At 44.3% G+C, this 27,950-nt stretch overlaps 1 protein-coding gene across 3 annotated transcripts in view; it reads right to left on the bottom strand.

Moving 5' to 3' along the window:
• Positions 1–27,950, bottom strand: part of KIF13B (kinesin family member 13B) — a 221,979-nt gene that overhangs the window by 134,366 nt on the left and 59,663 nt on the right. For all 3 annotated transcript variants that reach the window (XR_009762449.1, XM_061625815.1, XM_061625816.1), the window contains exons 3-6: positions 7,561–7,573; positions 6,014–6,074; positions 3,780–3,872; positions 1,213–1,393 (exon numbers count right to left, since the gene is read on the bottom strand). Coding sequence is in view for 2 of the 3 variants with exons in the window: in XM_061625815.1 (XP_061481799.1) it covers positions 1,213–1,393; positions 3,780–3,872; positions 6,014–6,074; positions 7,561–7,573 (348 nt within the window). In the remaining variant the exon portion in view is untranslated. The remainder of the gene's footprint in view (positions 1–1,212; positions 1,394–3,779; positions 3,873–6,013; positions 6,075–7,560; positions 7,574–27,950) is intronic.

Genomic DNA, 27,950 nt, shown 5'->3' with positions numbered 1-27,950 from the left:
CGGGCAGGTTCATATAGGGAGATACGGTCTGATAGATAGCCTGGACCTAAGCCGTATAGGGCTTTATAGGTCATCACCAGCACTTTGAATAGTGTTCGGAAACAGACTGGCAACCAGTGGAGTTTTTTTAACATGGGAGCTGTATGGTCCCTGTAACCAGCCCCAGTTAACATTCTGGCTGCAGCACGTTGAACCAACTGAAGTTTCCGAACAGTCTTCAGAGGCAGCCCCACGTAGAGCGTGTTACAGTAATCTAAGCGGGATGTAACTAAGGCATATGTCACCGTGGCCAAACCAGACAGCTCAAGGAATGGGCGCAGTTGGGCACAATCCAGCCAGTGCTGGGCGCTTCTTAGGAAAGTCCTACTGCTTTCCAGTATGAAAGTTCAGCATGCAGTGAAACCTTTCCTCTTGAAATTAAAGGGTGTTTGGCCAGATAGTGCTCAGTGTGTTTGTTTGTTTCTAAATATATTTGCATGCTGTTATTTCATTTAAAAACATCAAAGTGGTTTACAACAAGTAAACAAAAAAGCCTCAAACCCTGTCTAGTAAAAGCCATTACAAATACAGTAATGGGGGGTGGAGAAGGTTACCAGATATTCTGTGACTATTTAGATTTCCTCATCCTTTCCTAACTTAGGGTGCAATCCAATGTGCGTCTACTCAGAAGCAAGCTCCATTGGGTTCAATGGGACTTACTCCCAGGTAAGTGTGTACTGGATTGCAGCAATCTTCAAAGCCAGCTCAAATAGGTAAGCTTAACACCCTCTCCCCCAGTGCCATGGTCCCAATTCGATTTGGGGGGTCTTGAGTTGCTGCCTTTTAAAAAAAACTATGGGAGGCCCCCCCAATCACAGATCTCTCACATTAACTCCAGTTTTGCCCGGACTTACCAGGAACCTAGAAAGTTTTCTTGTGCCATTGCTCCAACTAGCTCAGTATCATTTACACTGACTGAAGTGGCTCTGCAGGAGTTTTCCAACAGCTCTGCAGCCTTACCTGGAGATACTTGAGGACCTTTTGTGCGCAAAGCATGCACTTAACCGTTGAAGCACTGGCCCTTCCCGCTAAGCAGAAATTGCCAGCTCGTTCTGAAGAAAGGTATGTTAATTCAGCTGGCTTCTTAAGGGGAGGCAGGCTCCCTGCTCCTTTCAAAGCCTGTTTTTGCCAGGTTGCCTACCATCCCAGTTTTTTTGCCACGTTCCTCCTTACCCCTTTGGGTCGAGCAGATCTCTGACTTTCTCATTGTAAATCTCCATGTAGGACACCTCCACTTTAAAGCTCTGCTCTTCATTCTCCTCTGCCTGGGCTCTTTCGAAGAGAGTGCTGCACAGGCGAGGAATTAATCCAGGCTGGTCAGCCGTGCCCATCATCGTGTAAGATTTCCCGGACCCTGCGTAAAACAGGAAGGAACAGCGTTTGAGGAAGAAGGCAGAAGGAGGGCAACAGATAGGAGGAAAATTAAGACTTTCGGGGTGCCTTTGCAATTAAGTCCCCAAACAGATTAAAGTAACCAAGGACAAGTCTATAGTGAAAGGTAAGAAAATGGAACAAGATTACTCTCAGTTCATGGAAGATGCTCAGCAGGAAGATGCATCCTTCCACCAATATTAATGTATTGATACCTGACTTTCCTTACTCCAGAGAATGTGAATAAAAACTACTGTCATTCTTAAGGCTTGTGTTTAATTGGGAAAGTCAAACATGTTACAGGCAGGGCCTCATTCTTAAACCACTGTTCTGTTTTACAGACTAAACTCGTGTGTCAAATTAAAGTGGCGCACGCAGGCCACTGAAATCTGCTGCCTTGCACTCTTTGGGTAAAGCAGCTGTGCTTAACTCGAGGACAGTCACAGGGCAGTCAGGAGAGATGCTTATCTACTCTAAGGTGTGGTAGAATGAGGCAGCAGTGAAAGCAAGGAGGACATTTCGCTGCACAAATACCATCCCACAACTCCACTTCTAGTGCTTACTGTTTATGCAAGTGGAGGGCCTGTCAACATTTTGAGGGGCTGGAGACAGGAAGTTCAGTCCTGTCCCCATCCCCCATCCTCCTGTCCACTCACTGTAACGGCTAAGCCTTTGCTCTGTGTGTGCAACCACAGTCAACAGCCCCAGTGGCAAATCTGACGGTGACGAGGTGGGTTGTCCTTCTTCACCCGTTCCCTTTGGCTACTACCAGAAGCAGAGCAAAGCCTGGCCTGCTTTGGCAAAGCCCAAACCAGGCCACATCGTTCATGTCCTGAGAAGACTAGTCCCCACGGGAATGAATGGCAACTCCTCACTTTTAAGGAAGGAAGTGAAGCATCTGCTCCTGTCTCTATAAGCTCTGCACTGGCTTCTGTCACTTGTAGTCACTCTAAATGGGGACGGAGAGTTGGGAGAATGGGTCAGAATATCAGGAACTGGCTTCAGGGGAAGACAGCTCCAACTGCTGGTCTTAAATCAGTGTGGGGAAGCTTTTACAACCCAGGGGCAGCATTCCCTCTGGGCAACTGGGCCACATACCAGTGGTGGGTGGGGCCAGAGGCAACAGTGGGCAGGGCAACAAAATTTACATTTTACTTTTGTACAGTAGGCTACTTCCTACATACTCCGACACCCCTCTCTATCCTACATCTGGGCATGCAAGAGCAGAATGCAAAAAACACTCAGGGTGGATGGAAATCTGGCTGGGGAGGAGTGTGGCTTGGGAAGAGTGGGGTGCGGCTGGGGAGAGACTGAAGTGTCAGAGAGAGAGGCTTGGAGGACTGCATTTGCCTTTGGGCCCTCAGTTGCCCACCCCTGTCCTAAATAGTTTAAGACGCTGAATACTGGATTATTAACTGCATCATTCAAGGGCCCTTTCTGGGAGAGCAGCGCAGTGGGGCTGTGAAATGCATCCGTACTGGCATTCTGCTGACTCTTGAAAACAGCACTCCCCTGAACTTGAACCTCCTGACCCAACTGTTTTGATTGCTCTTTTAATTGTTTAATTGTTATGCTTTTTTAATGGGCTTGTTTATTGTTTATTTTCAATTTGGGTGTTTTTCTAACGTTTTGATAGAAGAGTTTTAATTGTGTATTTTAATAATGTATGGATTGTGAAACTGCTCAGAAGCCATTCTGGCACATACGTGGTATATAAATTAATTTTTTTTTAAAAATGCCCCCGTTTGCCTGGATGAGTGCGATACTATCGTAGCAAAGGGAAGCTGCATAAAGGAGTTCCTTTAACACCCTCAAAAGGTAAGTAAGGCACACGAAAGGTGGTGCGTTGACAGTCTTTTTAAGGCCCAGATCTCAGCCACTCAGAGATGGTGATTGCTTTTAGGAAACACAGAGCTTTATTAGGTTTTACTGAGCATCGCAGTTCCGTAACCAGTGGAGGCTGGTGGCTCTGATGTCAGTGAATCCACTGCCAGTTTTCATGTGGTCCCAGATCCCAGGCTATGGTCTAAAGGCTGAAGCTAAGCAGGGTCAGGTCTGGATGGGAGACCGCCTGGGTTTCTATCATGAAAAAAAGGCAGGGTATAAATGTGAGAAATAAATAGATAAATAAATAATGTGAACACAGATCATTGAAAGTTCAGACTAAAACCCAGAGCGGATTCACTGTCCCACTGACAATGGAGCCACCAGCCTCCACTGTCTATAATTTTATGTTGAATCTGACCCGCAAAGAACAAATTAATAAACCAACCACCCCAATTTCCTTTCTGCAGAGTTTTGAAAGAGGCAACGGCCAACCAAATCAGTCACCTCTTTCTTTTTCTAACTTCCATGCAACAGGTGCTTACCAGTCTGTCCATAGGCAAAGATACATGCATTGTAGCCTTCAAAAGCATTCTGTAGAATGTTCTCTCCAACACTCTTGAAAACAACATCTTGGCCTAAAATTAAAACAATAAAGATTCAAATTACTGGGGTAGAAGAGGAAGAGTGATAAATCTCATTTGATAAGATCCTCAAAGACTTCAAACACCCACAATGCACACACCATATGAAAACTTTTAACGCCTTTCATGTGTGTCCAAAGTAAATTAAGACGTTAAGGACGGAAGCCACAGAGCAGATATTAATTTTGACTGCACTGAAGTCTCCAGTAACTCCCTTTTGACTTACTCTACATTTACACCAACATGGCACAGATCACAACAAGGAGTGTACACACTCAGGACTGCGAGCCCAAGCTCAGATGCTTGAGCACATCCTTCATCCAAGGAAGTTCCATGTGGCATGCATGGGATCTATCCGGATTTGTCCTCACCAACTACTCTGTGAGTTAGGTTAGTCTGAGAGACAGCTGAAGGTCTTCCAAGGAGCTTCATGAATTATCAGAATTCAAACCAAGATCTCCAAGGTTCAACTCCATCACTACACCACTCTCGATTCTCTGTGTCTGAAGCCAGACTGAATTACTGATAAGTCTGGCTGTAAGAGGACCAAAACTGAGGAGGCAGTTGTGTAAAGGCACTCCCTCTTGCTCCCTGGAAGTATCTGCTTTTTTAAAAAAGAAAGGGTTGTTCTTTGCCCTGCAAGCTTTTAAACATTTAAATGCTTATGATGATACAGACAGCAGTAAACTAGGATTTGACTGCAGAGCAGAGGGGGAACCTAGAACCTAAGCCGGCTTACCCTGGTCCATCGCAACGTTTGCAAAACTGAAATGTCCCTTGCTACATCATGTCTGGTGAAAGGGAAGGGGGAATGGCTTTCTGCAGCTTCCCTCGAGCAGGTAGCTCCTGTGATTAGAAAATGCTGATATGGAGGCAGAGGGATATGGGGCAACAGAGGGGTATGGGGCAATGCATATGCAGTTGCTGGCAAACACCCAAGCAGGGCTCTTCTAGTTATCTTAGGTTCATGTTTGCATTCTTCCCTGTTTTACCTGTAGGCAATAAGGGATGCTTGCATGGTTCCATATATGGGTCACCACCCCACTTAAAAGTTTCCCAACTGGCGCTAAACCAGACACGACACAAGAGTGGCTGGGTTTCCAGCCAGATGGGCGACTAATAAATCGAATAAAATAAATAAATAAATAAGAGTTTGAGGCTTCTTTCTGCCAAGGGCTTGTTTTTTTAAGCAGGAAAGCAACCTCAGAGACTCTGAAAACTAAAGAGGGGTATGTCTGCTTAAGTTTCCGTTCCTGTTGCTGTCCCACTCAAAACTGCAACCACCCCAAGCTGCTTTTTTCACCCATGAGCTGAAAAGATACAGAGGCCCTTATCGTTCCCCAAGAAAGCAACTTGGGAAGGGTGATTTTGAGCCAGAAAAAGACTGGGGGAGGCAGTGTTAAGCAGTCCCCCCCCAATCATTCCTCTGCTCAGAATGGCGATCTCTCAGGCTGCCTTTGGTTAAAAATGTGTAGGAAAGTCACACGTTTGGCCCTTACTGAAATCATTCAGTATGAACCCAGACAGACAGTTTCCAACCACCGCAATGAATCTCAGTGACAACCTTAAGGAGGGAGGCGCCAGGTCTCTGGGGTCTTGAGTGGATCTATCACTGGTCAAAATTTAAAGCCTCTTTTTAAGTCAGTTATAGTCTTGCAGAAGCGTCCTGGATGTGGGGAGACCTGCCACGGTCCAGCAGGCTGACTTTTGAAACTGACTTCTGAAGCTAAAGTCTCACACAAATATTTTGTTCGGTTAGGGCTGGGAGAAAGCGGCTGCCAGTCAGTGCAGACAATACTGAGCTAGATGGTCTGGCCTGGGAAAAGGCAGCTTCCTATGTTCTGTGCTGAAAATGGCAATGGACTGCCTTCAAGTCGATCCCGACTTATGGCAACCCTATGAACTGGGTTTTCATGGTAAGTGGTATTCAGAGGTGGTTTTACCATTGCCTCCCTCTGAGGCTGAGAGGCAGTGACTGGCCCAGGGTCACCCAGTGAGCTTCATGGCTGTGTGGGGATTCGAACCCTGGTCTCCCACGTCATAGTCCATCACCTTAACCACTACACCACACTGGCTCTCATGTTCTGTGCTAATCAATCTTATTTTCCCCCCATTGCTCAAACCTACGATACTACCTGCATATTTTTCTTTGACAGCTTCATCCATGGACCAGTAGCAGTGATCGTAGGCAAACACCTGCAGAGAGGTAAACCAGAGGCACCTTATAAAAGTCTATTTAAAACCCCACATTGGCGTGAACAAACCAATTAGCTAAACAGGCCACACTGAAAAGAGTTTCTGAGATCCAACGGCCAATACATGATTATCTAATGATATATCTTAGGAGGCATAGTCTTCAAAGGGGGCTGCGTATTTTGAACTGACTAGAGATGCATCCTTCAGCCTTGGTTTCCCACATGTTGTTGAACTACAACTCCCATCATCCCTAGCCAGCGTAACCAATGGTCAGGGATAATGGCAGTTGCAGCGCAACATTTCGGTACCCAAGGCTGAAGAACACTGGTTTAACCAATGTCAACGTTGTATAGGCCAGCAGTGCCTAACCTGTGGCCCTCCAAATGTTGCTGAACTACAACTCCCATGTGCCCCAGCCAGCATGGCACATGGTCAGGGATGATGGGAGTTTCAGTCCAACACCTGGGGGCCCAAGGCTGAAGAACACTGGACTAGAGGCTCCTGACCACTGGCTCACTTCCACAGGCAGACTTCTCTTGATTTCTATTCTACAACAAGCGTCTGGTGGCTCTAACGTTGGCTGTACCACCCTGTGCACCTGCAGGCTGAAGCCGTTCAGAAACGATCTGAGAAAGTGAGCAAGGATGTGTGAGCCCAGACTGACGAAAGACAGATGGCTGAGGACTGAGCCCATATCTGCAGCGTACTTTGACAGTCATGCCTTCCCCCAAAGAATTCTGGGAACTGTAGTTTGCTGCGGTTGCTGACAGTTGTTAGGAGACACCTATTCCCCTCACACAATTACAGTTCCCAGAGTTCCCTGGAAAGAGGAATTGATTGTTGAACCACTCTGGGAATTGTAGTTGTGTGAGTGGAATAGGGGTCTCCTAAAGCCTCTCCTCACCCTTGGAAAACAGCAATCCCCAGGATTACTTGGGGGAAGTCATGACTGTTTAAAGTGCTATAATACCACACATAATAAAAGGTGCAGATGTGGCCTGAGAAATGTATTCACCAGGGCATTTTGTCTCCATCTGGGCCTAACATTTCTTTCAAATGCCATAGAGGAAACTGTTAGAAAACAAAACATTTGGAGAAAGGAGAGGGGAACAGATACAGAATTCTGCCTGATAGGAAGAGAGAGGGGGGAACATTGGTACGCAGCAACTGCAATCCAACACTGCAAATATGAGAAAAATATTTTTTTAAAGCCACAGCACAATCTCTCATCCACAACTCTGAATGCTCAGTGTGTGACTATTTTTCTCATTTGTTCCTGTGACTCATATCTTGGCTGCCAATGTTGCTTTAAAAAAAAATTAAAGGAGAGAGAAGCATTTAATGTTTTTTGCTTCCTCACAGTAGCAGCAAGCACATTTAGAAAGAAAGCGGTAAATATTTTTTTTGTACAGAATGCAAAGGTAAATAAATGTCAGATTTTTGAAAAAAACAACACAAGTTGCCAAGTGTAATAGAAATCTCTTACCTTTGGTTGGCTCCTACAGTTCCAAGAGGGAACACCCCAGACATGCAAGGAAAAAGAGGGGGGGGGAGAGAGAGAGAGAGAGAGAGGTTAGCACACAGCAATTTTTTTACTGCAAAAGAAACTGCAAGTTTAAAATGCATTAAACAACAGTTTTGGTGACTGGCACAGGTATACATCTTCAAAAGTGTTCACTTTAATATCAGTTTTAATAATCACTTTTCAAATATGCAGGATTATAGGAAAGAAGGTCGCTTCACTATAAGCCAGTGTTCCAGAAGATTATTACTATTCATTTCATCTATAAAATAAAAAATGTGTTGAAGAAATTTGACAAAATAAAATACAGCACATAAAAAACAATTTAAAACCAAGAAAAAAAAATAATGACAATACAAAATCCATAAAACGCTCCTCCAGCGGTATGTTACTAAGGACCGGGTCCTGCCTGACCCACTAAAAGATGAGTGCTACATTAACCGAACGTGAACAAAAAGGTCTTAGCTTGACGCCTAAAGGCTGCCAAGGATGGTGCCAAGGATGTCCCCCTGGGGAACGCATTCCACAGATAGATGGGGGGGCTACCACAAAAAGGACACCCCCCACACTTCCCTTGGGTGGGGCACACAGAGAAAGGCCTCTGAGAAGGGCCACAGGGTCCAGGCTGGGAAAGGTATTCTGGGAAAGGTATTGTGGTCCTGAGCTGTATAAGCAAGCAGAAAACTCATGGAGCAATCCTATGCATAGCTACTGAGAAGTAAGACCCACTGAGTTCAATGGGTATAGGACTGCAGCAGACGGCACAACATGGTCAAGATCCCCTAGATTTTGCAGAGATGGAGAATCCAAGTCCTGCAAGAAGATCATCCTCCAAATTGTGTTCTCATTTTTATGATGTCATTGCCTCCCTGTTCATAATAATGTTGTTCCACTTTTCAGACAAACACTGATCCCCCTCCCTGGCAAGCAGTTCACAGAAATTCAAATACTATACACAATTTCTGTTGCAAACATAGTGAGAATGGGGGAAGGCGTGGGAAAAGAGGAACCTGGAGTACTAGCAAGGAAACACACCAGCATCTTCCTATCGCGTGTAAACTGAGTGGCCTTGACATTTCTCCCTCCCGCTCACTGCTCTGCCTATTTGGTGTGTGTTTGTGTGTGGGTATGAGAGAGAATCACAGGAAGAATTAAAGCATTAATTTCAGATTCTCTCTCATCGTTCACTTGTAAGAGGGAAGGAGGTATTCCGCTCTCGTGGTTTGTATGTCCCTAGGCCTGTCTCCCGGTTTAAAGATCTGCCCTTGACCACCTAGGCTCCCTTCTTTCCCTGCATCGGATTAAGTGTCAACAGGCACAGTGAGAAAGACACAATTATAGCAGCAGCAGTCAGGGGGCAGTACTTGGAACACCTCTTCCAGCAGGGGAGATATGTAAAAATAGTAATACATAATTTGAATTCTTACACTCCTCTATCCTGAAGAATCACAGTAAGCTGCAACATAGGAAAAGGGGTCACTTCCGCTCACTCAGCCTGAACATTCACCCAAGTCAGAACGCTAAGAGACGGTCCACGAGACAGTGGGAGCGGCAACAAAATGTTGCCGTGCGGAACGCTCCCGTTCAAGGTCCCAGCCAGTGAGCCAGCCTCTTCAGGATACTCCATTCTATTCCTCCTTCCCCCCCGACCTCCCAATAGCTAGTCAACATTCTGGGCTTACTGAGCATGCTCAGTCCTCACTGGGCTATACACACACACACACTTCTTGGGGTCCCCCCCTCCCGCCTGCTGATACCTCCTTGCTGGCGCCCGGTAGGCTCCATAAGGTTCCACACTTGAAAAATAAGTTTACTATTAGTAAATAGTAGCGTAGTGGTTAAGGTGTTGGACTACCGCCTGGGAGACCAGGGTTCGAATCCCCACACAGCCATGAAACTCACTGGGTGACCTTGGGCCAGTCACTGCCTATCAGCCTCATGAAATCCCTATTCATAGGGTCGCCATAAGTCGGAATCGACTTGAAGGCAGTACATTTACATTTACTAGCAAATTTACACTTACGCAATCTTCTGGAAGTTCCAAGAAACGTTAATGGGGCTCTCTCACAGTCTCCCATCCAGGCACTGACCAAAGTAACCCTTTAACAGCGTAACAGAATCCTGTTTGTATTCAAACCTTCCCCGCAAAGAGCTATGAGTGGCACACATGGGATTTATCCCATTTTACTCTCACAACAACCTTGTGTGGGATGGTGAGGCTGACCGAAATGAAGGTGATCAAGGTCACCCAGGGAGCTTCATTGGTAAGTGAGGATCTCCATGCACTCCTCCCTGCTCTAAGACCACTATGCCTCTCGAGCAAAGGCAGCATCCTGCTAACATCCTTCTCCAGTCTGCTCTGTGTAATGCTCCTTAGTACAGAGAGGCTGGCAGATTCTCATAGGCATAACGGGTCTCGCTCACCAGTTCATCTGAGACATGGGCTTTACTTGTTGAAGTAGGGTCGATCATATGCGTGACAGATCTGTTCCCTTGCCAGCACAATTAAGAATGTAAGAAGAGCCCTGCCTGGATCCGGCCAGTGTCCCATCTAGTCCAGCATCCTGTTCTCACAGTGGCCAACCAGATGCCCATTATGGCAAGCCCACAAGCAGGAGCAAGAGCACTCTCCCCTCCTGCAGTTTCTAACACTAGGATTAACAAACCATGTCCTTTAAGGAAGCATGGTGGTAAGGACCATCCTCAGTGGAGGGCTAAGTACTAGTGATCTCTGGCCCCATTATATTAATCAATTTGGATGTTTTTCTGATCATTAAATCTCAAAGGCAAAGATGTATCACTGAACACTAGAGTCAGGATCATTCAGACCATGGTATTTCCGATCTCTATGTATGGATGTGAAAGCTGGACAGTGAAAAAAGCGGATAAGAGAAAAATCAACTAGTTCGAAATGCGGTGTTGGAGGAGAGCTTTGCGCATACCATGGACTGTGAAAAAGACAAATAATTGGGTGTCAGAACAAATTATACCAGAACTGTCACTAGAAGCTAAAATGATGAAACTGAAACTTCATGAGAAGACAGGATTCATTAGAAAATACAATAATGCTGGGGAAAACAGAAGGGAGTAGAAAAAGAGGAAGGCCAAACAAGAGATTGATTCCATAAAGGAAGTCACAGACCTGAACTTACAAGATCTGAACAGGGTGGTTCATGACATGCTCTTGGAGGTTGCTGATTCATAGGGCTGCCATAAGTCGAAATCGACTTGAAGGCACACGACAACAACAAATCTCTCTCTGTCTCTCTCTCTCTGTCTCTCTCTCTCTGTCTCTCTCTCTCACACACACACACACACACACACAGACAGACAGACAGTCAGAGACAGTATGTATTTACATTGTGTGTATGTATGTGTACACACACATGCGCAAAAGAGAGGGAGATGTAGTATACTATTCCTTTAAGACAAGGGTTCCCAAACTGTGGATCCTGGATCACCATTGGTCCTCGGGCTTCATTCAGGCGGTCCGTGGTACGTTTACATATCCATACTGATTTTTAATTGTGTTTTTATTGCTTCTTTCATTTCTTATATTGCGTCTTATTGTATCACAGTTTGAATTCTATGGAATGCCAGGCAAAATGAGGACTAATAGGGTAGATAAAAATCATAACTTTTTTTCATTTTTTAAAAAATCAAGTAATTGTTTTTAAAAGATTTTTTTTTAATTTATATGTTCGTTTTTAATGTTTTTAGTTATCGTAAACCGCCCAGAGAGCTTCGGCTATGGGGCGGTATATAAATACAATAAATAAATAAATAAACATATTAAGACATAAATGGAGCGATAAAAACACAATGAAACGTCATACAGCATCTAGCACCGGGCGTTACCACGGCTGCAACAGGCAGAATAAATAATTACGTGGTCTACCAAGACCATCAGCCATGTTCAAGTGGTCCATCGGGAATCACTGCTTTAAGAGAAACATAGGAGGCGCTCGTTACCACAAATAAATGTATGTAATTAGCTACGTTGCATATGTCTGGCAGTCCTGCTCTTAGCGAGCATGCTTAATTCTTCTTGACTGCAACATCCACGAGTCTCCATTCTGTCCAGAGAAAACCACCTCCATCACAATGAGGTGTGAAAGAGCAGAGAGCAATGGATTCCGTTTGTGATATATTTCCATCCAGCATCTCCTATCACCGAGCAATCAATCAGGGAGAGCTACCCATTGCTGGCAAACTCTGAAACATCTTGTTAGAGCCATCAGCAGGCCTCCTGTTGTAGCATTTCGCCAGCCTCCTAATTTGCACAGACTGTTAGTGAGAGCTGTGCTTAAGCCACCTATCACCAATCCTGGGTCTCATCCTTGACACTCCAAACGCTGTATCACCTGTGTGTACCTCTGGGAGACGGCTACTTTCACAAACACTAGGACAGGCAGGACCTATTACATCAAACAGAACATCACCTGCAGGTCTTGCAATATAATTTATGTCATCAAATGCAAACGACCAGGATGTCATATCCAATACATAGGAAAAACCACAACTGACCTATGCACATGCTTCAGGAACCACAGGTCGGCAATCTTAACAAAAAAAGTGGAGCAACCAGTTGCAAAACATTTCAACATTGAGGATCACAGCCTGCTGGACTTCTCTATAACAGCTATAGAGATGCCAACAGATCCAGCAGCATTAACTAAAAGGGAGAATTTTGGGATATATCTCTGGACACATTGGCACCTCATGGCCTGAACCTGGAGGCCAGTACCAGTATCACTTAGCTTCTGCAAATGAAACCCCTCTGAGCATTCCATCCTCAAAGCTCTATAACTGCCACCTTGATAACTGCATTTGTATGTTAGCAGCTGATGAAGGCAGAAGCCGAAACGTTTTGTTAATACAATAAAAAACCTCTGTTTTGTTAATCACAATTACGTGCATATATTTTTAGGTGATACAGATCAAGCTTGTCTTCCTCTAAGCCTATGGAACCCGGTATTCCCAGGCAGTCTCCCTTCCAAGTACTAACCAGGCCTGACCCTGTATCTGGGCTTATATTTTATTTATTTATTGCATTTGTATACCGCCCCATAGTCGAAGCTCTCTGGGCGGTTTACAACAATTAGATAAATTAAAAACAAATATACAAATTTAAAAACACATTTTTAAAATGCCTTCTCCCAGGCATTTTAGCATGTGTTTTTAAATTGTTTTTTAAAAAATGTGTTTTTAAATCTGTATATTTGTTTTTATTGTGTTAATTGTTGTAAACCACCCAGAGAGCTTCGGCTATGGGGCGGTATGTATAAATAAATAAATAAATAAATAAATGCAATTTAAAAGCACATGCTAAAATGCCTGGGAGAAGAGGAAAATCTTGACCTGGCACCAAAAAGATAACAGTGCTGGCGCCAGGCACATCTCGTCAGGGAGATCATTCCATAATTTGGGGGCCACCACTGAGAAGGCCCTCTTTGTTGCCATCCTCCCTTATCATTAAATGCTAATGCTTGCAGAAGACTTGGACATTATCAAGATTGTCTAACTGCATGTATAGTTCAGCAGCAGACATGGCAGCAGGCATTACACTAACCCACCAAAGGCTCTGCATTTGGCTCAGTTAACCTGCCCAGAGGTTGGGTTGAAGCATTTGGTGCAGCTGAAAGCCAGGACTTCCAAGGTGGCTTTCTCTGAAATGCTACCGGTTCCACGCGCAGGACCAGCCAGACAGGCCCAGCTTCGCAGTCTCAATGCGTGGATGAGACGATGGTGTCGGGTGGAAGGGTTCGGATTTGTTAGGCACTGGGGAACATTCTGGGACAAGCCGGGCCTGTACAAAAGGGACGGGCTCCACTTGAACCACAATGGAACCAGACTGCTGGCACTTAAAATTAAAAAGGTGGCAGAGCAGCTTTTAAACTGACTGAGGGGGGAAACCCGACAGGAGCTGAGAAAGGTCCGGTTCGGAATAAACCTCCCCCCTGGGATAAAAACCAAAGAAATGATGAAATTTTAAAAGGGGTAGGCCTAGAAGTAGGCATTGTGAGAGCAGGGGCACAGGGCACAGGGGCTCAGAAGAGCAAAATTACCACAGGCCTAACCACAAGTGCCAAAGACACTTGAAGAGAGACACTGCTTACAAGTGCCTGTACGCTAATGCTAGGAGCCTGCGAACCAAGATGGGAGAACTGGAGTGCTTGGTCTTAGAGGAGAGCATTGATATAGTGAGCATAATGGAGACCTGGTGGAATGGAGAAAACCAGTGGGATACGGTTATCCCTGGATATAAACTATATCGGAAGGACAGGGAAGGACGTATTGGTGGCGGAGTCGCTCTATACGTGAAAGAAGGCATTGAATCCAGCAACTTCGAAACCCCCAAAGAGGCAGGCTCCTCCACAGAATCGTTGTGGGTGGTGATACCGTGCCCCAGGAGGGACTTAATACTGGGAACGATCTATCGTCCCCCTGATCAAAATGCTCAGGGAGACCTTGAGATATGAAATTGAGGAAGCATCGAAACTAGGAAATGTGGTAGTAATGGGTGACTTCAACTACCCGGACATAGACTGGCTGCATATGTGTTCCAGTCATGACAAAGAAGCAAAGTTTCTAGATATTCTAAATGACTATTCCCTAGACCAGTTGGTCATGGAACCGACCAGAGGGACGGCAACCCTGGACTTAATCCTCAATGGGGACCGGGATCTGGTGCAAGATGTAAGTGTTGTTGAACCGATTGGGAGCAGTGACCACAGTGCTATTAAATTAAACATACATGTAACTGGCCAATTGCCAAGAAAATCCAACACGGTCACATTTGACTTCAAAAGAGGAAACTTCACAAAAATGAGGGGATTGGTAAAAAGAAAGCTGAAAAACAAAGTCCAGAGGGTCACATCACTCGAAAATGCTTGGAAGTTGTTTAAAAACACTATATTAGAAGCTCAACTGGAGTGCATACCGCAGATCAGAAAAGGTACCCCCAGGGCCAAGAAGATGCCAGCATGGTTAACGAGCAAAGTCAAGGAAGCTCTTAGAGGCAAAAAGTCTTCCTTCAAAAAATGGAAGTCTTGTCCAAATGAAGAAAATAAAAAAGAACACAAACTCTGGCAAAAGAAATGCAAGAAGACAATAAGGGATGCTAAAAAAGAATTTGAGGAGCACATTACTAAGAACATAAAAAACAACAACAAAAAATTCTATAAATACATTCAAAGCAGGAGACCATCTAGGGAGACGATTGGACCCTTGGATGATAAGGGAGTCAAAGGTGTACTAAAGAACGATAAGGAGATTGCAGAGAAGCTAAATGAATTCTTTGCATCTGTCTTCACAGTGGAAGATATAGGGCAGATCCCTGAACCTGAACTAACATTTGCAGGAAGGGATTCTGAGGAACTGAGACAAATAGTGGTAACGAGAGAGGAAGTTCTAAGCTTAATGGACAATATAAAAACTGACAAATCACCGGGCCCGGATGGCATCCACCCGAGAGTTCTCAAAGAACTCAAAGGTGAAATTGCTGATCTGCTAACTAAAATATGTAACTTGTCCCTTGGGTCCTCCTCTGTGCCTGAGGACTGGAAAGTGGCAAATGTAACGCCAATATTCAAAAAGGGATCCAGAGGGGATCCCGGAAATTACAGGCCAGTTAGCTTAACTTCTGTCCCTGGAAAACTGGTAGAAAGTATTATTAAAGCTAGATTAACCAAGCACATAGAAGAACAAGCCTTGCTGAAGCAGAGCCAGCATGGCTTCTGCAAGGGAAAGTCCTGTCTCAGTAACCTATTAGAATTCTTTGAGAGTGTCAACAAGCATATAGATAGAGGTGATCCAGTGGACATAGTGTACTTAGACTTTCAAAAAGCGTTTGACAAGGTACCTCACCAAAGGCTTCTGAGGAAGCTTAGCAGTCATGGAATAAGAGGAGAGGTCCTCTTGTGGACAAGAAATTGGTTAAGAAGCAGAAAGCAGAGAGTAGGAATCAACGGACAGTTCTCCCAATGGAGGGCTGTAGAAAGTGGAGTCCCTCAAGGATCGGTATTGGGACCTGTACTTTTCAACTTGTTCATTAATGACCTAGAATTAGGAGTGAGCAGTGAAGTGGCCAAGTTTGCTGATGACACTAAATTGTTCAGGGTTGTTAAAACAAAAAGGGATTGCGAAGAGCTCCAAAAAGACCTCTCCAAACTGAGTGAATGGGCAGAAAAATGGCAAATGCAATTCAATATCAACAAGTGTAAAATTATGCATATTGGAGCAAAAAATCTTAATTTCACATATACGCTCATGGGGTCTGAACTGGCGGTGACCGACCAGGACAGAGACCTCGGGGTTGTAGTGGACAGCACGATGAAAATGTCGACCCAGTGTGCGGCAGCTGTGAAAAAGGCAAATTCCATGCTAGCGATAATTAGGAAAGGTATTGAAAATAAAACAGCCGATATCATCATGCCGTTGTATAAATCTATGGTGCGGCCGCATTTGGAATACTGTGTACAGTTCTGGTCGCCTCATCTCAAAAAGGATATTCTAGAGTTGGAAAAGGTTCAGAAGAGGGCAACCAGAATGATCAAGGGGATGGAGCGACTCCCTTACGAGGAAAGGTTGCAGCATTTGGGGCTTTTTAGTTTAGAGAAAAGGCGGGTCAGAGGAGACATGATAGAAGTGTATAAAATTATGCATGGCATTGAGAAAGTGGATAGAGAAAAGTTCTTCTCCCTCTCTCATAATACTAGAACTCGTGGACATTCAAAGAAGCTGAATGTTGGAAGATTCAGGACAGACAAAAGGAAGTACTTCTTTACTCAGCGCATAGTGAAACTATGGAATTTGCTCCCACAAGATGCAGTAATGGCTACCAGCTTGGACGGCTTTAAAAGAAGATTAGACAAATTCATGGAGGACAGGGCTATCAATGGCTACTAGCCATGATGGCTGTGCTCTGCCACCCTAGTCAGAGGCAGCATGCTTCTGAAAACCAGTTGCCAGAAGCCTCAGGAGGGGAGAGTGTTCTTGCACTCGGGTCCTGCTTGCGGGCTTCCCCCAGGCACCTGGTTGGCCACTGTGAGAACAGGATGCTGGACTAGATGGGCCACTGGCCTGATCCAGCAGGCTCTTCTTATGTTCTTATGGTGGCTCCTGTGCCAAAGTCTGAGCCCGGGGTCACGTCTCTGTACTAGCAAGTTACTACACATTTCCTTCTTCCATCCTTTTATGTCTTTTCCTGACTCTCTCAATAGTTCAGGGTAGAGTTACATATATCCTTAGATCATCCCATCATAAAACGCTGCATAATATTTGCCCAGGACCCCACCCTACTGAGTCAGCCCTAGCAGCTGTCAAGTAGGGGGTGAGGCAGAGTAGAAAGAGAAGATTGCCCACAGCCGGCACAGAGAGCAAGAACAAGAAAAGACAAAGTTTATCAATGGCTACTAGTTGTGATAGCTATGATCTGCCTCCACTGTCGGAGGCAGCATGCCTTGTGTGTGCCAGTTGCTGCAGATTGTAAGTGGGGAGAGTGCTGTTGTGCTCATGTCCTATCTATGGGCTTCCCATGACTGGGGAATCTGCTTGGCCACTGTAAGAAGAGGAAGCTGAACTAGAGAGGTCTTTGAACTGATCCACTGAGGCTCTTCTTATTTATTATTTATTTATTAAATGTACATCCCACCTTCCTCCCAAAAGGGGCCCAGGGTAGCAAACACCCAAATGATAAAACAACTGAAACATATAAAACCAATTCCAGTACAGATGGAGACTGGGAAAGATCTCTCCTTAAAAGGCTTTTTGGAAAAGGAAGTTCTTCAGTAGGCACTGAAAAGACAACAGAGATGAAACCTGCCTAATACTTAAGGGGAGGGAATTCCAAAGGGTAGGTGCCACCACACTAAAGGCCCGATTCCTATATTGTGTGGAATGGACCTCCTGATGTGATGGTATCTGCAAGAGGCCCTCACTTGCAGAGCACAGGGATCAATTGGGTATATAATGGATGATCTGTAATGTGATATTTCAGGTGTGTTCAGAGCCTCACATAGTCTCAAACCAGACAGCAAATCTAAACCTCAAGCATTTAGTGTGTGGGAGATTCTTACATAACCTGTACCATCTTACTGACTGAAAGAGTCTTTCTGGGATGGTCTCCCCTGTGGTTCCTTCCTGTGGCCAGAGGTGAATGGTGGTGCTGGACCGCCCCTTGGTCACCAGTTCAATATCCACTTAGAAGAGATGAAGAAGGTATACTTTGCCCTGGAGAGCAGCGTTTAGGCTCTGTGGCCTCTTGACATGGGGGGGGGGCTTCCACACTAGCTTTCTGGGACCTTTTTTTTTTTTTAGGAGGAACTGTCTCATATGCTCCATCTGGGTTGTGTGAACGAGTGTGCCTCCCACCTCATTTGTAAACATTCATATGCATACAACTCCCATTTGCACTAAGCAGCTGATAGCCAGAAACAAAATATTTTTGCACGATTGTGGGTTAGAGTCCTGAGAAGGTGGCTGTGTTTGCATGTCATGCTGATGGTGTAGCATGACATGCATGAACAAGAGCAAACTGGAATGAATCTCAAACAGGAGGAAAAGGCTGGAAACTTTTGCTTTCCCTTAACTGCGGTTTGTTGTGTTGTCCGGTGCAACAAAATGTGGTTAACACTAACTATAGTTAATTTCAAACAAGCCCATTTCGAACAGTGGTTTCTGCAGCTGACTTCGATGTGTTTATCTCTATCTGCAAACGTTTCTATACCACCAACATTAAGGGAAAAAAATTATCATGGCAATGAACAGCATTAAATCAACAACAAAATTACATTCATAAGACAAGAACAAAATACAAAAACAAATCTGCATATCACCCCTTAGGGTAACCCTGGGTTAACTGATGAGTTTTAAGCAGACTTTTTTAAATTAACTGTAGTTAGCCTTAACAACCATTCTTGGTCTGAACACCACAGCAAACTGTGGTTAACTAAAATCAGAAATGAAGGCTTCTGAATTCCTCCACTCAGCTGTACAGAATGAGGAGGAGAGGTGAGTGTGAAAGCCTAAGGCCCACTGTGGCTCATGCATGCCATGCTAAACCATGGTTTATCGTGATGTGCAAAACACAATAGCAGCACAAAAGAGTTGATCTTGGATGCTCGAGGGAAAGGATGAGTTTGGACACCTAAGTGTTCAATCAAGCACCAGGGCTGTGGAGTCGGTACGCCAAACCTTCGACTCCGACGCCTCTATTTTTCTACTGTCCGACTCCAACTCCAACTCCACCTAAAATTGCTTCCAACTCCATAGGCCTGGAAAGGGCTGTAAAAGACTTTTTAAATTGGAAGCTCTCATAGGAGCATTTTTATTGCTGCCTGAATATGCGCTGATCTTGGCATCACAGCATTTGTCTTCATCTGGGTCCTGTGTCATACACTGACACACAAAATGTTTTCCATCTTGGGTTATGGTGAAATGCTCAACTACAGCTGACTTCGTGGGAAGCTTCTTTGACATTTTGAATTTATATTTTAAAAAAATTGTCAATCAAAATTTATTTTGAAGCTGGAGTCAGAGTCGGTACATTTCTACCGACTCCAACTCCGACTCCACCCAAAATTGCTTCCGACTCTGACTCCAGGACTCTGACTCCACAGCCCTGTCAAGCACATCTGTCAGCAATGACTTTTAGCCCCCCACTTAAATTGCGAGACAGGATTAGGTTACTATGTGTCACGTAAAACATTTAGGTCTTTATTCCTATATTATTGAATGCTTGGGATTAAAAGCAGCAATAAGAGCCAGTGTGGTGTAGTGGTTAAGGTGATGGACTAGGACCTGGGACACCAGGGTTCAAATCCCCACATAGCCATGAAGCTCACTGGGTGACCTTGGGCCAGTCACTGCCTCTCAGCCTCATGAAAACCCTATTCATCAACTTGAAGGCAGTACATTTACATTTAAGAATATAATCCCTGTCACCATTTCCCACATATGGAGGCTTCAAAAAGTGGATTATGCTGTGTAATACAAGCAGCTCCATAAAGGCTAAAAGGCCGATTTCAAATAAACATTGTGTTCTTTCCACAAAGATGTACCCACAGCCTCATTTAATGTTCAGGGCCAGAAGACCTCAAATTAACGTATAACACAGGGCAGCTAAACACAACATGCAGCTAAGGCAATTGCTGCTTCCAGCCTTCACCTACCTGGTGCCCTTCATATGTTTTAGACTACAATTCCTATCAGCCATGATGGGAGTTCTAGTCTAAAACACCAGAGTCCGTGGTTGGTGAAGGCTGTTGCATACATGCTAGTGTTGCCCATGCAGTCACTAAAATGCTTTGCTCATTAGCTGGAGTGTTTAGCTCACTGTGAAAATGTACTTTTATGTGAAGTACTGAACATTGCCAAATTCACTAAAAACATGATGCAGAAAGTACAGTACCTATGCAAATACCTGTGCAATACTGTAACACCTATGTCAAACTGTGTCATACTGATGTGTTCAATCCTGATTGGTAGATGCTAAAGTCTTTGTCCTGAAATGTATAAAAACCCAAGGCAACCAGTGCCAAGGGGCAGTTCTCCACTCACTATGAGGGAGAATGACCAAGCATATGCTTGTCATCCAATAAAGGCCTACCTTCGATTTTACTCAAGAACCCCCAGTCCAATGAACTACAAATTCCCCATCACCCACATCAAAGCGGGCAAAATACATATACATACATTTTTATACACTTATGTGTGACCTTGGGTGCCATGATGTTGAGCAAATCCCTCACCTTGAAAAGAGAGAGCTAATGAATGCACTGGACCAGAGGTAGACAAAGTCTCAACTTGATGACATCATGCTCCATGTTTTGCTAACGGAAAGGGTGTAGCTTAGTGGTAGAGCACATGCTTTGTATGCTGAAGGTCCCAAGTTCAACCCCTGGCATCTTCAGGTAGCTCTGGATAACTGCTACCAGTCAGTGTTGACAATAATGAAGTAGATGAACCATACATCTAACTTGATATAAGGCAGATTCCTACTTTCCTAGACATCACCAGAGGAAAAACGTTGAGAGGACCCAGAACTAGTGTTTCTGGCAGAAGTCTTGTGCCCTCCCTATGACAGTTTAATGGTGGATTTATTTATTTATTTGGCTTATATCCCGTCCTTCCTCCCAGCACGAGCCCAGGGCAGCAAATTTATCAGATTCCTAGAGGTCTTTGTGGAGAGCCTTGCTAGCGGGATAACATTCCTTTAAAATAAATGTTCCACTCTTAAGTGAAATTCTTTTAACTTCCTTCCTTCAAAATTTCTCAAACATTTCACCAAAAACAAACCCTCCAAGTTTACCTGCAAGTATCACTGAAGGCAAAGTTCAACGGCAACTCTTCTTAGACTTGATGTTAGTTATCCATGACAATGACCCGTAACTCCATTAACCACACCTGACAAAACGAATATGGAATAGCAGACCAGGGCTGGGGAATCTGTGGCCCTCCCAAATGTTGGACTCCAACTCCTATCAGCCCCATCCGGTAGGGCCAATGGTCAGCAATGATGAGAACTAGAATCCTGCAGCATCTGGAGAGCCACAGGTTTCCCACCACTGTAGGCATTTCATAGATGCCTTCTACGTTAAATTTTACCTTTGCAGTCCTTTTAGTACCACTCCCTATATATGTGTGTATATGTGTGTGTGTGTGTGTGTGTATTTTAATTGTATTTTATGTATTTTAATTTATTTTATCATTTGAAATGTGGTGTTGGAGGGAGACATGATTCGCTGGAAAAGACAATAATGCTGGGAAAAAACGAAGGGAGTAGAAAAAGGGGAAGGCCAAACAAGAGATGGATTGATTCCATAAAGGAAGCCATAGACCTGAACTTACAAGACAGATGCTCTTGGAGATCGCCGATTCATAGGGTCACCATAAGTTGTGGTCAACTTGAAGGCACATAACAACAATTTTTATTTTAATGTGTTTTTTTATTTTACTGTTTACAATTTTATTATGTACGTGTTTGATTTTATTTTTGTAAGCCGCCCTGAGTGCCCTATTATAGGGTAGAAGGGTGGGATAGAAATATTTTAAATAAATAAATGGATTCAAAGGAGGGATCCATCTTTCTACATTCTTGGCTGAGGAGATAACTATTGCTTGTTAATTTATATTGAGTAGATGCCTCCTCACTGGCAAAAAAGGGTGGACTTGTGTTCATTTTGCCTTCCCAAAAATACACACTGCCCCACTTTCCTTTCCCATTATACAAAAAGATCCTACTCAGCCAACACTGGCTCATTTTCAGAGCAGGCTTGTCAGTTATATTAAGTAGCCAATATACTTGGGTTTGTGACATGTGGTTCATGCAATTTTTGAAAACCACAATAGATTGCATTAGCAATTAGTGAGTCAGGACGCATAAGTGTGCCTGACTTGGATGAGAAAAGACTAAAGAAAAGAAAAAAAGAACCTCAAGCCATGAGCAAAACCAAACTCTCCTTTGGTAGTCAGCAAAGGAGAGCACATTTATTCACTGCCTTCCTATTGCTGGGAGTAAAGCACCAAGGCTTGTGACAAATAACTGGTACTGATGAGGGATGATAGACAGAGGGGCAACCTATTCTTCCCTTGCTGTTTCCTTCTTTAAAATAACCACTTCATGATATGCACATTGTTTTTTCTCAGGGTTTACTTTCTCCCTCTTTCTTTCTAGCCAGTTAGCGTTAGTGTGTGTGCTAACCTGATTAACTCATCATGGCCACATGTATGTATATACTCAGAAAGGCTTCGTTTCCCAGGAGTAATAAACCTTAAGGTCGGTTATTCTTTCAATCACCAGTCTTACCAGACGATTCATTTCTGCACTCCACTGCTATATATATCAAATTCCAATACCTTTGGCATTTACAATATTGTCATTATTATTATTTGCTGGTGCTGCTGTTTTTAATTCTATAAAGCAGCCATTCTCCTTTATTTTGTTTTGGAGATGATGGCAGACCTGACCAGACAAGGCTAGACTCTGGTTAGATAAGGTTAACAGGCCAAATTGGGAACAACTTGTTCCAGACAGGGGTTCAACCACCCCATGCTGAGGGATTGGGGAGGGGTTCACAACTGCTCTTCTTCATGAGACTGTCTCTTTGGGCAGGTGCCCTGTTGTGCAGACACCCCCCTCCCAGCCATTTCTGACATTGGGAATAATACTGGTGACCCTCCATCTGGTTGCCTAACTGAACCGCTGAAGGTGGTTTCCACCTTGACCTTGAAGAACCTCAGGGGGTAATGTTCAGGGACTTCAATATTAATTCCAACAAGTCCATCTTGAATGATTGATCTCAGGACTTCATGGCTTTCACGGCCATGCTGGGCTGTCCCAGCATGCTTTGTGTTAACACACTGGATTTACTGTCCAGCCCAAGGAAGGATTCTGGTGATGTGGGTAATGCAGCATTACTATGATCAGATCAAGGAACAATTTAACATAGCTCCCCCTTCCCACAAAGCTGGAGGACCAGTTAGGATTGTCCAGAATTGGGGGTTTATGGGCCCACTTGGCTTTCAGAATGCTCTGGAGAATATAGGTAGTCACAGTGGTGACTGTTCAACCCTGATAGAAGTACAAAACAGTGGGTTGTGTCCAATGCTAGCCCTATTCAGAACAGACCCACTGAAATTAATGAACATGACTAACTTAGGTTCATTAATTTCAGTGGGTTGCATTCAAGGTAGCACTAAAGAGACTGTTCTGTCAACACAACACAAGCATTTCTGCTTGCCTGATAGAATGAGGAGAGGAGGTGGGGAAGTCCTGTTGTCTAGCGTGAAACCTTGCACTGGTTTCCACTAGTTCAACAAGTTAGTTGAACATGAATGTTGTCGCTATTTTCAAAAAAGGGCAAAAAGGAGGAACCTGTAGCCTAACATCAATCCCTGGAAAAACTCTGGAGCAGATTATAAAGCTGTCAACCTGTAAGCACCTTGAAAACAACGCAGTGATTATTAGATGCCAACATGGATTTATCAAGAACAAATCCTGCCAGACTAATCGTATCTCATTTTTTGATCGGGTAACCTCCCTGGCAGACTTTGGGAATGCTGCGGACATAAAATATCTTGACTTCAGCAGAGCTTTTGACAAAGTGCCCCATGATATTCTGATTAGAAAACTAGCTAAAAGTGGTCTGGATGGAACAACTATCAGGTAGATCCATAGTTGGCTATAGAATCATACTCAAAGAAAGCTTATCAATGGTTCCCTCCCAAACTGGAAGGAGGTAATGAGCGGGGTACCGCAGGGTTCAGTCCTGGGTCCAGTGCTCTTCAACATTATTATCATTGGATGAGGAGGTGCAGGGAATGCTTATCAAATTTGCAGATGATACAAAATTGGGAGGATTAGCTAATACCCTGGAGGACAGAAACAAAATTCAAAGTGATCTTGATAGTTTGGTGCATTGAACAGAAAACAACAGGGATAAGTGCAAAGTTCTACACCTGGGGGGGGGGACACCAAATACACAGTTAAAAGATAGGGGATATTTGGCTCAGCAATACCACATGCTAGAAGGATCTTGGGATTGTTGTTGATCACAAGCAAATATGAGCCAACGGTGTGATGTGGCTGCAAAAAAGGCAAATGCTATTTTAGGCTGCATTAACAGAAATATAGTTTCCAAACGGCATGAAGTACTAGTTCCCCTCTATTTGGCACTGGTTAGGCGTCATCTTGAGTACTGTGTCCAGTTCTGGACACCACACTTTAAGAAGGATGCAGACAAACTGCAACAGGTTCAGAGGAGAGCAACAAGGAAAATCAGGGAACTGGAAACAAAGCCCTATGAGAAGAGACTGAAAGAACTGGGCATGTTTAGCCTGGAGAAGACTGAGGGGAGATACGATTGCACTGTTCAAGTACTTGAAAGGTTGCCACACAGAGGAGGGCCAACATCTCTTCTTGATCAACCCAGAGTGCAAGACACGGTATAACGGACTTAAGTTACGGGAAGTCAGATTTCAACTGAACATCAGGAAAAACTTCCTAACTGTTAGAGTGGTACAGCAATGGAACAAATGACCTAGGGAGGTGATGGGCTCTCCAACACTGGAGGCATTCAAGAGGCAGCTGGACAGGCACCTGTCAGGTATGTTTCAAGTTGGATTCCTGCACTGAGCAGGGGGTTGGACTTGATGGCCTTACAGGCCCCTTCCAACTTTACTATTCTATGAATATGGCCCAGTGGGTCTACTCTGAGCAGGATTAGTGTTGGATACAACCCAGCCTCTTGACTGGTGCTATTGACAGTATTGCTTCCCAATATCCTCTTCCCAGGCTTTGTAGGGCCTCAGCTCCCTGGTTTACAGTGTAACTGAGAACTGAAAGCATGTGACAGCAAGCAAATAGCTCATTTGTAGGCCTACAAGGTGGTGGTGAATAAATCTTTCTCCTATGCCCCTATTGCATTGATGGATTCAAGCCTGCCAAGTGCTTCTGGATGGGGCAAGCTTTACTGAAAGTCTAGACTGGAATCCTAGAAAGTGAACCAAGTATGGCTCACTACAATGCCTCTGCAAGATTCTTTGCTGGTGAAATCATTCACATTTGGCCCATTGTTAATGCTGCCCTTGATGCAGTATCTATACCTCAGTGTTGTAACCCATCCATTTATCACAACAGATTAGATCATTTCAGCCTGCTGTCCCTTGGAAATGCAGAACACAATGTCATGGAAGTTGGGGCCTTGCATGTTGTGGCTGGTCGAGGTCAGCTAAATGAGCTTTGGGGTAAGATTAATCAATGCCTCTTACAAGAGGGCAAGCTTCTGCAGTCTTTAAACAAAGTGGCAATTCGTTGACTAAAAAAAAACCTGAACCACCTAACAACGAACAAGAAAGATCTGGCCACTTTTGACCCATGTCTGATCATCTGTTTCTGGTTAAAGTGCTGGGGAGTGTTATGGATGAGCAGCCTGCAGATATTGTAGATACCTGGAGGAACTGGAAAACACTTCTTCTGCACATTGTGCACCCAGAAAACCACTGAACTTGACAGTGATCCTTCCCTCTGCACACGAATGAGAAATCCAACGTCTGCTCTGAAGGGAAGAGTCTCCAACCTCCTGCCACTCTTAGCCGTGACCCAGATTGCAGACCGTTTCCCACAGAATTCAGTGGGAACCACTTGATCAGCACCTCCCCCTGTCTGCGTATCTCTACCTTGGGTTCGGTTTCTTGGTGAAATGCTGGGTGGACTGGCCTCTTTGGCTTTTAAGGGCACAGGAGAAAGAAAGAGCTGGTGACTGGCTATATTTAGCGCTGAAGTGCTTTTCTGAATGCTGAAACCTTTTCGTGTTTCTTGTGTATAATTTAAACTATGCATTCCTCATAATCTGATTTTAAAAATAAAAAAGATGGGGGGGAGGAGACTAGGAAACCCAGAAACTTTGCTCTCCCTGTGTCTGCCTCATTTCATCACCCAAAGCTGCAGCCTTGAGCTGTACTTTGATCAGCCTCTGTCCATCCCCTGCCCCAATGCCAGAAAGAAAGGAGGCAAGCCAAGGGATCAGGAGGGAGAGGAGAGTTGCTTTCAGTGGGGAACAGCTTGCTTCCCATTTTCTACCATGAAGTATCCAGGGGAGGGATGCTTTTGGTTAGAATCAAAACATTATTATTATTTATTGAAATTATATACCACCCTTCATCAAGAGACCCCAGGGCGATTTACAACACAGAACACAACAAACAATGTATGTCAGTACAGTAATCCCTCAATTAATGAATCCTCCAGGAATGAAGCTCCTTTTAAGGAAAGCTTTTTTAAGGTGAATCTGACCAACCTAGCTTTGCTATAAACTTCTTTAAAATGAAACTGACAAACCTTTGTCATTGTTTTGCTATCAATAAACTGACATGCCTATGCTTTTGCTTTAAGGTGAAACTGATCAGACTGTGTCTTTGCTTTGCATTAAAGAGATCTCTTGCTTTCTCCAAGGGCTGGGGAGGGAGGGATCCAATACCACTCAGAGGAGGAGAGGGAGGGGATGGGGAAGGAAGGGGAGGGAGAGATGCCGGGTAGGTGCCCTTTAAAGCCCTTGCTGAAGCTGCCCCCACCATCTATGAGCGGGTGTAGGAACCTATCCCTATTATTTCCATGTTATTCCTACCTCTGGTACAAAAGTTTCTGTTGAAGAAGTAATGTCCAGGAATGCATCTACTTTATTAACTGAGATGTTACTGTACATGATATCCATACAATACAAAAAACTGAAGCAATTATAATAATACATAATAAAATACAAAGTCTCACAGAGTACGTTATTACCTACTTATCTCAGGTACAATGGTAAAATGTAGTACACATATAACTAGGGTTGCCAGGTCCATGGCCTGAGACTGATCCTGTATCTTTAGGAGAAGAGAAAGCCAGCCAAATGCAGGTTTTCCTGCAACACTGTAATGGGAAAAACCACAAGGTGAAATTCTCCCTTCCCCCTCCACAATGTTTAAAGATACAGAAGACCTCTTGGTTGCCAGGCCCAGCCTCCTGTATGTTTAAAAGTTGTGCAGGGGGAAGGGAGAATTCCACCTTGTGGTTTTTCCCATTACAGGGTTGCAAGCACACCTGCACTTGGCTGACTTTCTCTTCTCCTAAAGATACAGGATCAGACTCAGGCCAAGAACCTGGCAACCCTACATATAACAGCAACAGCATAAGAAATAACGAAGGGGAAAATCAGGAGCAGGGTATATAGAATGCCCCCCCCCAAAAAAAACGTACAAGCACATAATCTGTTCTCTGTACAAAAGTAGTGCTTAATTCCCCCTTCCAATCCTCAAAGAAAATGACAGACCCTCCCAGTTCTCACCTGGGAGATTTCCTTTTCTCTTGCGGTCTCTCACCCTGGGGGATCTCCACTTCCCTGCCTCTCATTCAAGGCTCTTCCTCCTCCTATCTGCCACTTTAACGTGGGTAAAGTCCTTGCCCCCCCCAACAGGGTCCCCAAAGGGAAATCACCAAAGGGGTGGTGCTCTTGAGAGCTTTGAGGTGACCCCCACTTGCACATCACTGGGCAGCCTGCTGCCTGCAGCATGACCAACTTCTCTCGCCCTATCCTGAAACACTTTTTTAAAAAAGACGTTTTTAAAGCTGTTTTGTTTTAATATGTTTTTAAGGATGTAATATATTTTAAAGTCTGTTTTTATTGTGTTTTAGAGTGTTTTTAGTGCTTTTGTTTGCTGCCCTGGCCTCCTGCTGGGAGGAAGGGTGGGATATACATTTAATTATATACATAACTAAACACACAAACATGCTCTGAGGGTGGATACCATCCACTGTGCTTGCCTCTGTGCAGCAGCAGCAGTTAATGAACAGCAAATTAATGTTAAAGAAG

The sequence above is a fragment of the Rhineura floridana genome, chromosome 4 (assembly GCF_030035675.1).
Source record: "Rhineura floridana isolate rRhiFlo1 chromosome 4, rRhiFlo1.hap2, whole genome shotgun sequence".
In the NCBI taxonomy this organism is placed as follows: Eukaryota; Metazoa; Chordata; class Lepidosauria; order Squamata; family Rhineuridae; genus Rhineura; species Rhineura floridana.
This window is presented reverse-complemented; position numbering and strand designations above follow the sequence as displayed.